The 11,267-nt window shown below is 46.5% G+C and overlaps 1 protein-coding gene across 1 annotated transcript in view; it reads left to right on the top strand.

Moving 5' to 3' along the window:
* The first annotated feature begins 3,433 nt into the window (after positions 1 to 3,433).
* The window catches only part of EFHC2 (EF-hand domain containing 2), a 60,511-nt gene continuing 52,677 nt past the window's right edge, over positions 3,434 to 11,267 (top strand). The window contains exon 1 of the mRNA XM_050333875.1: positions 3,434 to 3,551. Within this exon, the coding sequence (XP_050189832.1) occupies positions 3,510 to 3,551 (42 nt within the window). The 5' untranslated portion in view covers positions 3,434 to 3,509. The remainder of the gene's footprint in view (positions 3,552 to 11,267) is intronic.

The raw sequence follows: 11,267 nt of genomic DNA, 5'->3' as shown, positions 1-11,267 counted from the left end.
CCTCCGAGACAGTAGATCAGAACTGGAATACTTGGGTTTAAGCTGCTTTATCCATAAACTCATTTTTCTGTGAAAAGCAGTTCTAATAAAAAAAAAAAATTAATGAACAGGAGGAACATAACACAGCATAGTTGCTGTTCTCTGGAACTGGCTTTGGAAGTGATCTGGAATGCACCCTCCCTTATTAACAAGGAAAATGTCACTACCATTAAAGAAAGAAACAACCCTTCCCCCACACAAGCCATCCGTGAGAAACTCTGGTTGTATTTTCTGTTTGAAATTTAAATTTGAGCATAATACCACCCACTTCACGAAATGAATGTGATTAAAATGACGGTTCCTCTTATTTTCAATTAAAATACATTTTAAATGTTTACCTTCCCGCACTAAATGCAAATGCAGATGCTCAACACAGCACTTGGGAAACCAGAAGGTGGAAACCCACTGACCCAGTTTCACTGTCCCGGTGGACTAAAAAATGCAAAAAAAACCAAAGGAAAAGCTGTAAAAGCAACCCACACACCCCCCTCCTCCAAGCCCACGAGGGCCCCAGAGTAAAATGCGCTGTATAACAGTCACAAAACGAAAAACATTAAAAATTAATTGGTGCAGAAAACCGCGAATGAGGTGGGATTTGCCCCATCTGTGACCCCAGTTCCAGAGGCACTGTAGGGAGACCATGTCCAGTGAGGTCACTGCGCTTTACCACGTGGGAGGGAGTGAGGGAACAAGGCAAGGTTTTGGGACTGAGGCACGTTTTCACAAAATCACAGAACCACTTAGGTTGGAAAGGACCTCTGAGATCATCCAGTCCAACCTCTGACCCATCACCAGCTTGTCAGCTAAACCGCAGCACTAAGTGCCACATCCAGGCATTCCTTGAGTATCTCCAGGGATGATGAATCCACCACATCCCTGGGCAGCCTCTTCCAGTGTTTAACAACCCTTCCTGTGAAGAAATTCCTACTGATGTCCAACCTAAACCTCCCCAGGCACAGCTCGAGGTCATGTCCTCCTGTCCTGTCCCTGATTACCTGGGAGAAGAGAGCAAACCCCCACCTCACCCCCCACCTCATTTCAGGCAGGTGTAGAGAGCTATAAGGTCACCCCAGAGCCCCCTTTTCTCCAAATTTTGAGAGATTCCTGATGAAAACAGGCATGAACTGTGAAAAATTAAAGAAAAAAGCTTTACCATGCATTAGTGTTGAATTTAGTATGTATTTAGCATTTAGTAAATAATAATATATTAAGAAAATATATATTATATATAAAACAATATACTAAATTTAACAACGTATAATAAATAATACATACAATTTTAATGGTAAATAATGTGTATAATAAATAAATAACTTTATTGTATATCATATAAAAATAGCAGTATATATTATATATTATTGTGTAACATATACAATAAATATGATAAAAATTTTACAGGTAATAGGTGTTAGAGGTGTAGAATTTATATATACTATACTTACATCTTATATATAAAATATATTTCATATTTCATACAGAGTATATGAAATATATATTTATACACTTATATAATACATATTTCATATATGTAGGCATATATGCATATATAAGTATATATGGAAAATGTATCATATATAATATATAAAATATATAATATACATATAATATATAATATAGAATATATAATACATTATATATAATATATAATGTATATTATAGAATATATATTATATAATATATAATATATAATATATAATGTATATTGTATAGTATATAAAATATACAATATATAATATATAAAATATATAATTATTATATATAATATAATACTATATCGCATCAATTATAATAATAATATCATGTATAATACAATATTATAATTAATATTATATATTATTTATTATATATTATATATTACATATGTTTTATATATTATAGAACTATAATATATATATTTATGTGTATATATTTTATATATATTATATATATACAAATATATAAAAATATTTTATATATTATAGGTTGTATTTAGTTTTACTTCGCCCCCAAGGGTCGCTAACCCTGACTCGCCTTCCTCTCCCCGTTCTGGGCCCATTCCCGCCGCTCCCCCACACTCCCACGGTTCCTCAGGAGGAGGACAGTGGGGCACTGCCCCTCCATCCCTCCATCCCTCCATCCCTCCGTCCCTCCATCCCTCCGTCCCTCCGTCCCTCCGTCCCTCCATCCCTCCATCCCTCCATCCCTCCTTCCCTCCATCCTCCGTCCTCCATCCCTCCATCCCTCCATCCCTCCTTCCCACCATCCTCCATCCTACCATCCCTCCGTCCCTCCATCCCTCCATCCCTCCATCCCTCCATCCCTCCATCCCTCCGTCCCTCCATCCCTCCATCCCTCCATCCCTCCTTCCCTCCATCCCTCCATCCCTCCGTCCCTCCATCCCTCCATCCCTCCATCCTCCATCCATTCCTCCATCCCTCCATCCCTCCATCCTCACCATCCCTCCATCCCTCCATCCCCATCCATCCCCTCCATCTTCACCATCCCTCCATTCCCTTCATCCCTTTCATCCCTTTCATCCCTCCATTCCCACCATTCCCTCCATCCCACCATCCCTCCATCCCTCCATCCCTCCATCCCCTCCATCCCTCCATCCTCCATCCACCATCCCTCCATCCCTCCATCCCTCCATCCCTCCATCCCTCCATCCCTCCATCCCTCCATCTCCTCCATCCCACCATCCTCCATCTTCCTCCATCCCTCCATCCCTCCATCCCTCCATCCCCTCCATCTCCACCATCCCTCCATCCCCACCATCCCTCCATCTCCTCCATCCCATCCATCCCTCCATCCCTCCATCCCCTCCATCCCCATCCATCCCCCATCCCTCCATCCCTCCATCCCACCATCCCTCCATCCCTCCGTCCCTCCATCCCTCCATCCCTCCTTCCCTCCTTCCCTCCATCCCTCCGTCCCTCCATCCCTCCATCCCACCATCCCTCCATCCCTCCTCCCTCCATCCCCTCCATCCTTCCATCCCTCCATCTTCACCATCCCTCCATCCCTCCATCCCTCCGTCCCTCCATCCCTCCATCCCTCCGTCCCTCCGTCCCTCCATCCCTCCGTCCCTCCATCCCTCCATCCCCTCCATCCCACCATCCCTCCATCCCTCCATCCCACCATCCTCCATCCCTCCATCCCTCCATCCCTCCATCCTCCATCCCTCCATCCCTCCATCCTCCATCCTCCATCCCTCCATCCCTCCATCCTCCATCCCCTCCATATCCCCTCCATCCCCTCCATCTCCTCTCCATCCCTCCGTCCCTCCATCCTCTCCTCCGTCCCTCCGTCCTCACTTCCATCCCTCCGTCTCATCTCCTCCGTCCCCTTCCGTCCCTCCGTCCCTCCATCCCTCCATCCCCGCCGTATCGCGGGGTCGGACCAGGACGATCCCCGCGCCCCGTGACGTCACGCCCGCCGTGCCGTCAGGGCCCGTATCCCGGCAGCGGCGGCCGGGGCGGGTGGGGGCGGCCATGGCGCTGCCGCTGCTGCCCGGCTTCTCCTTCCGCCGCAACGTGAGTGACACCCAGGGCAGCCCCTTCCCCGCCCGCCCGCACGGCCCCGCCGCGGGGGCTGCCTCTCCCCGCGTCCCGGCCCACCAGGTGCCCCCGGCCGCGGTGCGGATGCTGTGCAGCAGCACGGAAGGGGCTCGGCCGTAAGCGGCGCCAGGGGTGGGGTTTAGCTTGGATATCAGGGAGAATTTCTTCACGGAAAGGGTGATCAGACGTTGGAAGTGACCGCCCAGGGAGGTGGTGGAGTTGCAGTCCCTGGAGGGAAGGCTGGATGTGGCACTCAGTGACGTGGTCTGGTTGAGGAGTGGAGCTGGGGGTGTTTAACCTGGAGAAAAAGGGGGGTGACCTCATCACTCTCTACAACCACCTGAGGAGGTTGGTTGGTAGGTGAGTAGCCAGGTGGGGCCTCTTCTCCCAGGCAGACAGCGACAGGACGAGAGGACACAGTCTTAAACTGGGCCAGGGAAAGTTTAGATTGGACGTCAGAGAATTTCCTCACAGAAAGGGTGATTAGGCGTTGGAATGGGCTGCCCGTGAAGGTGGTAGAGTGGTTGTCCTTGAGGTGGTTAAGGAAAGGTTTGGACCTGGTGCTCAGTGACATGGTCTAGTTGAGACAGTGGTGAACAGTCATGGGTTGGACTCGACGATCTCAGGGGTCTTTTTCCAACCGAATAGATTCTGTAGATCTGGCAGCTGCTGGGGGCAGTTGGATCTCTTGTTCGATCTCTGGCAGAGCAAAACAGGGAGAGTCACATATATTCTATATGAAGGAAAAAGTCTTTGCAGAGTGTGGTGATGCCAGAGATGCTGATGTGGTGTTTCAATACTGCTAGTGCCAATGGCAGGCTGAATAGATAAGACTGTGTTTTTATCATAGCAAACAAAATGCTATGTCCTATGAGGAGCAGCTGAGGGAGCCAGGGGCGTTCAGCCTGGAGAAGAGGAGGCTCAGGGTTGACCTTACCACTCTCCACAACTCAGTCAAAGGAGTTTGGAGCCAGATAGGTTCAGCCTCTTCTCCCAGTCAACCAGTGACAGGATGAGAGCACACAGTCTTAAGCTTGGCCAGGGAAGGCTTAGGCTGGACATTAGGAAGAATTTCTTCACAGAATGGTTGATCAAACATTGAATGGGCTGCCAGAAAGTGATGGCATCTGGTCTGGTTGAGGAGTGGAGCTGGGGGTGTTTAACCTGGAGAAAAAGGGGTGACCTCATCACTCTCTACAACCACCTGAGAGGAGGTTGGTTGGTAGGTGGGTAGCCAGGTGGGGCCTCTTCTCCCAGGCAGACAGCGACAGGACGAGAGGACACAGTCTTAAACTGGGCCAGGGAAAGTTTAGATTGGACATCAGAGAATTTCCTCACAGAAAGGGTGATTAGGCGTTGGAATGGGCTGCCCGTGAAGGTGGTAGAGTGGTTGTCCTTGAAGTGGTTAAGGAAAGGTTTGGACCTGGTGCTCAGTGACATGGTCTAGTTGAGACAGTGGTGAACAGTCATGGGTTGGACTCGACGATCTCAGGGGTCTTTTCCAACCGAATAGATTCTGTGATCTGGCAGCTGCTGGGGGGGCAGTTGGATCTCTTGTTCGATCTCTGGCAGAGCAAAACAGGGAGAGTCACATACTATTCTATATGAAGGAAAAAGTCTTTGCAGAGTGTGGTGATGCCAGAGATGCTGATGTGGTGTTTCAATACTGCTAGTGCCAATGGCAGGCTGAATAGATAAGACTGTGTTTTTATCATAGCAAACAAAATGCTGTGTCCTATGAGGAGCAGCTGAGGGAGCCAGGGGTGTTCAGCCTGGAGAAGAGGAGGCTCAGGGTGTGACCTTACCACTCTCCACAACTCAGTCAAAGGAGTTTGGAGCCAGATAGGCTCAGCCTCTTCTCCCAGTCAACCAGTGACAGGATGAGAGCACACAGTCTTAAGCTTGGCCAGGGAAGGCTTAGGCTGGACATTAGGAAGAATTTCTTCACTGAATGGTTGATTAAACATTGGAATGGGCTGCCCAGGAAAGTGATGGCATCACTGTCCCTGGAGGTGTTTAAGGAAGGACTGGACGTGTCACTCAGTGCCATGGTCTGATTGACAAGGTGGTGATTGGTCAAAGGTTGGACTTCTTGATCTCAGAGATCTTTCCCAACCTAACTGATTGTGTCATTCTGTGATCTGGCAGCTGCTGTGGGGCAGTTTGAGCTCTTTTTGCATCTCTAACAGAGCAAACCAGGGAGAGACAGGTATCCTCTGCATAAACCAAAGTCTTTGCAGAGCAGGGGAATGCCATGGATGCAAACACAGTGTTTCACAGTTGCCAATGCTATTAATACCAATGGCAGGCTGAATAGATAAGATGGTATTTTTAGCCTAGCAAACAAAAGAGAAGGCTGCCATCACTACTTCAAACTTGTTCATCAAGGATAGCTAGAAATTTGCTGAACACAATCTGTACTGTGAAGCAGTGCAGGGAGTAAAGGGAGGATTCATGCACAGCACTATAGCTGGTGCTTTCAGGAGGCAAATTAAACTGCAGACTTTATTAATAATGCTAAAATATCTGGAAGGAAATCTGGTGTTTTCACACTAAGAACATGTTGTGGCCAAGGTTGCCCAGATAACCTGTGGATGCCTCGTCCTTGGAAGTGTTCAAGGCTGAGTTGGATGTGGCTCTGAGCAGCCTGGTCTAGTGGAAAGTGTCCCTGCCCATGGAACTGGGAGACCTTTAAGGTCCCTTCCAAACCATTCCATGATTCTGTGACAGAGCCCTCATTTCTGTATCCTGACTGCTGGGCTGCTTTGCCAGCTCCTGAGTCTGACCACCCTACGAGGGAGTATAAGGAAGGTGATAAATGTAGTGCAGGGACAATTTGCAAATGATTTGTCAAGACACAGGTTTTAACACCAGTGGTACCACGAGCACCCCTTCAACATGAGACATGAAATTCCTTATGAATATTCCTTAGGATTGCCAGCCTCAAGCAGTGGGGATTTTTCAGGAAACTCCTCCCCCTGGAAACAGCAGGCTAGGTGCTGTTGTTTTAGAAGCAAAAAAAAAAAAAGACCTGGTGGTGAATTCTCAGTCTCTCTTGCTGAACTGGAATTTGTATTGTAAAGAGTTGGTTGTGTGTATAACACTTGAGGTGGTGGTTGCTGAGCACGCCTGTCAGCAACACTGAAAGAGGCGTGTGCCACTGGTGCCTGCTGGGTGGAAGCAGCTCAGTGTTATTTGTGACTTTATTTGTCTCCAAATTTCGATTTCACTTAAATGATTTAATTTAACTTTACATGCTTAGGAAGAGTTACATTATAGAGAGTGCTGGACACCCCCTGTTGAAGTGCATACAGTGAGTACGTTATGAGAACTAAAGGTGTGAAAGCTGTCATCATTTCCACAAGACAGCATTGTAAAACCATGGTTATACCCTTTTTAGGGCTCCAGATTGCTCTTTTTGTCAGTCCTTGAGATAGTGGAGTTAATAATTATAACTAACCTTTATTGAAAAGCATCTCTGATCTCCACTTGGTTGTTGCTGGTTATTAGATTTAATTTTATTTTCATATAGCTCCACAAATGAGAGGCTGAGAACAGCATATAAAGGGGAAAAAGGTGTCACTGCTATAGATAAATTTAAAAAAGGAAGAAAATATTTTCACCTGTTAGGGCTCTGAGCATCACCATCAGTGTCTCTTACTGGGCTGAAAAAACAGTGGCAGAGCATTCCTTGAAGAAGGATGCATAGAGGACAAGGGATTGCTGTTCCTGTCAGCCCTTCGTTTATAATTATGGGTATTAATTCCAATGTTCAAGCTACTTGCACACTCCTCTTGTCTCTGCTCCTGATGCTTCCACCTGCCTTATCTATAGGCCCAGGAGAGGCAGCAGAAGGGAAGCACATACGTGTTCTGTCTGCCTTGGATTGTTTAATAAGGTGGCTGAGCTGCCTCCAAATAATCAGGGCTTTAAGGCAATGAGGGCCACAAAGTCTGACTCCGAGGCATTGGGATGACAGTGACAAATGGGGAGTGAGAAATCTTTTCACAGCACTTAGTTCTCTGGATCTGAGAGCCTCTGGCCTTTGTATTACCCTCCATTATGATCATTATTACTTTACTAGGAATGCTGACTTCTTCTCCAGCCAGGAGCAGAGTTGCTTCCTCTCCAATCAGGAGTGAGGGCAGCGAGGCCAGGCAGCTCTCAGCTGCCCGTGGTGCTGGCACAGTGAAAGGCAGCACCTTCTGCCTGGTTTTTCCCATTTTTCCCTCCCTTAACTGCAAGTGACAGGTGCCCAGTTCAGCAACATCCCAGAGAGCGATGCTGCCGCTGTGTTCCCGTGCAGCTGGGACAAAATCTTGCTGCTCAGGCATCACAGCTGGTGATGAAACCGGAGGGAAACCCAGGGAGATGATAGGTGCTTCTAAAACTGATGGAGTGGTTCCTATGGGAACATAAGGTAATGTTTCCTTTGTGCCAAATGAAGAGCAGGGATGAAAGCAACAGGCAGAGCCCAAGCAGTGCCACCTTTGGTGGTTGGCTCGATGGCCTGGAGAAGAACGACAGCAGAAGGTGTCAGGAGCATAAAATATCTAATGTCTGCAAAGAGAGAGAAAGGAACCACCTCTTTTTTTCAAATATCTTTAAAATCAAAATTACAGTATTTTGTGTACACGTAAGTCCATCCATCAATTAAACACCCTTAAGCTCTTTTAAAACTCCTGTTTCTTTCCCCTTTGCTGAGGCTGGGGAGGTCAGAGTCAGTGTTGGGCGTGCCCCTGTCTGGTGCTCCTCTGTCCTGGCAAATGCCTTAGACAAATGCCCTTGTTGGCCTGGCAGTGGCAGGGTGTGGTACTTACACAACATTTGCCACCTTATTGCATTAAAAAGTTTATTATTTTCTTTATTTTCACAAACAGTTAGTAACATGTGGGTTACTCACTCGGAAATTTCTACCTGTTGCATCCTATTGAAAAAGGAAATTCCTCAGTTCTTTTCCTTTGTACCTGCTTTTGAAGCCAATGTTTTAAAGCCACAGGGAGACCTTGCTACTGTGGCTTGTGCCTGCAGAGCCCAACTGGTATTGAAATTGTGCAGTGATGACATTTTCAGCTTTGTCCACACAAGTTCTATGTATGTTGCCCCTTTATCAGGGTAGGTCTTGGTAACCGTGTTTAATTCTGCATTCAGTGGAAAAGCAGCATGTAATAGGTTTCCTCTGTTACTGCAAGAAAAAGTTTGTGCACTTGGAGCCTGGACCATGTTAGAGATGACACTGGTTACAAGTACTAACTTGGTTAGTGTTCCTGGTCTGCCTCCCATTCTCAAGGGCAGCTGCTCCTTCTGATTCCAGATTGATGTCCTTGTCTTATGTCAGCAGCCAGTGGAGAGGGCCACAAATTCACATGGGTCAGCTTTGGTAAGTGCTGGCTGACCAGTGTGTTTTCTTGCCTGAGGTCTGAAGTCCCTCTCAGAGAGAGAATTCCATGCATCAGTTCTGCATGGCATTTCTTAGAGAACCAGCCAATAAGTTTATAGATCTCAAGGGAAAATACGTCCTTGAAAATACCAGTTTCTGTGCAAACTTCAGTGGCACAGCAAAGATTCCCCTTCTTCCTTGTTTATTGCAGGAGTTTGGAATTGCCCTCAATGCTACTGTTGCTGTCTCTGTGTTTCCTGGCTTAAGTATTTTCTGCTGCTCTGTTATCACTGGCACCAACAGTAGTTTTTCTTGACAGAACATTTGCCAACTTCTTTATAAGTAATCCTACCTGCTGTCCCTTTATGTTTTCTTGAACTCCTTCCACTGCCTTCTGCCCCTCAGCCCCGCTCCCCTAGATCTCTGTTTGGTCACAACCCCCAGGCCCAAATCTTCCAGTCGCTGCTCCTCATGGTTTCATTTTGGATCCTTTATCCATCTGTTGTCTTCTCTCAGGCTGTACCAGTTCAGGCAGTAAGAGCAAGCCAGTAGAATCACAGATTGGTTTGTGTTGGAAGAGACCTTTGAAGATCCTCCAGTCCAACCCCCTGCCAGGAGCAGGGTCATATTCATCTAGATCAGGTTGTTCAGAGTCTTGTCCAGTCTGACCTTGGATGTTTCCAGGAATGGGGAATCCACCACCTTTCTGGGCAACCTGTTCCAGTGTTTCACCATCCTCACTGTAAAATGTTTCTTTCTCATATCTTACCTAAATTAGCCCTCTTTTATTTTAAAACTATAACCCCTTGTCCTATTGCAACAGGCCCTGCTAAAAAGTCTGTCCCCATCTTTCTTAGAATCCCCTGTTAAGTATTGAAAGGCCAAAATAAGGTCTCCCTGGAGCCTTCTCTTCTCCAGGCTGAACAACCCCAGCTGCCTCAGCCTGTCCTTAGAGGAGAGGTGCTCCATCCCTCTGATCATTCCTGTGGCCTTGTTCTGGACCTGCTTCAACAGATCCACGTCTTTCCTGTGCTCACCCAGGCTGTTAGTGTTGATGCACCTCGTTCTGTGATGTTTTAGAGGGGCACCAGAGTTGCTGGGTCTTAAAGTGTTCCTCCTTGGCAGTACCACTTAATCTCTGAATGTCCTGAGGCCTCTGCAACAAGGCAGGGATGATAGAAGAGTTTAAAATCCAAATTTGAGCAGCACAGTGTGCAGCAGTTGCATTTATCTCCATTACTGCATTATCTCCATTTATCTCCTAACCAGGAGACTGTATCACCAGCCTAGAACAGTTCAGAAGTGCCACAGTTCATCCTGATCCAGGATTTGAGCAGGGCATCCGCAGTGGGAATTAAAAATAGATATGGGGTAGAGAACTGGGCTGCTACCAGTGACTTCTACCACAACTCCTCGTGGGACTGGGTTGAAGACCTGTGGCTTCTGGGACAGGGTGTGCCACTGAGGGCTCCCCCAGCTCTGCAGACATTTCCAGGTGTGTTTGGTTCGGCTGGAATGTGCAGCTCCCTGGTGAGTTTGCTGTTACTGTTACAGAGCAGGATGGAGCGAGCACAAGGCAGCGCTCCCCAGGGACTGCAGTGGCTGAGTTTGCAAAGCCAGTAGTGCAGTCAGAGAACCCTGACCTTTGCATTAGTCACTATTGAATGTATCCTCGATATTTTTCAGGCTCACTGCACAGAAAATGTCCATCTTTGTTCAGCAGATCTACAGCCTGCTCAGTGTAGCTGCATTAGCACAGCAGATACAGTCAAGCTCTTTCCCTGCTCTGTAAAAGATTTCTTTTAGAAGTCATTTAATATTAGTGTGGAGGTAACATGATGTTCTGTCACTATTTTAGGCTGGATGTGGTCGAGTTCATTAGTTGAAGTTTCCCTAATGTAATTTTTCTCTTTTGTGATCTTCAATTATAATTACTCTTCTTCTTAAACTTTCTATCTTTGTTGTTGTCTTGGGCTTTTTTAAAGAAATAACTGTACAGACTTTTAGAAGAGATTGTTTTGCCTATGGATTTGTGTGCTTTTCTGGAGCAGGGGATTATAAGTAATTCTTCGATTAGGATTCTGAAATAATCTTTCTGTCAAACCCTAAAAAGTTACCAGAATGCCACAGAAGATTCTTAACAGAACTGAAGCTGTTTGGCCATGTTTTTTTCATATCTAATTGTGAAGGATGTTGTAATTTTAGCCCTAAATTCTGGAAATTGGCAGCAGGACCAAACCTGGATAACTTTGATGAACTCTTTACCATACTGTAGCTCACTAAAACCCAGAAACATTTGAACAGCAGATGCT

This window comes from Myiozetetes cayanensis, unplaced genomic scaffold (assembly GCF_022539395.1).
Source record: "Myiozetetes cayanensis isolate MyiCay16 unplaced genomic scaffold, myiCay2020 scf5-8, whole genome shotgun sequence".
Classification (NCBI taxonomy): Eukaryota; Metazoa; Chordata; class Aves; order Passeriformes; family Tyrannidae; genus Myiozetetes; species Myiozetetes cayanensis.
This window is presented reverse-complemented; position numbering and strand designations above follow the sequence as displayed.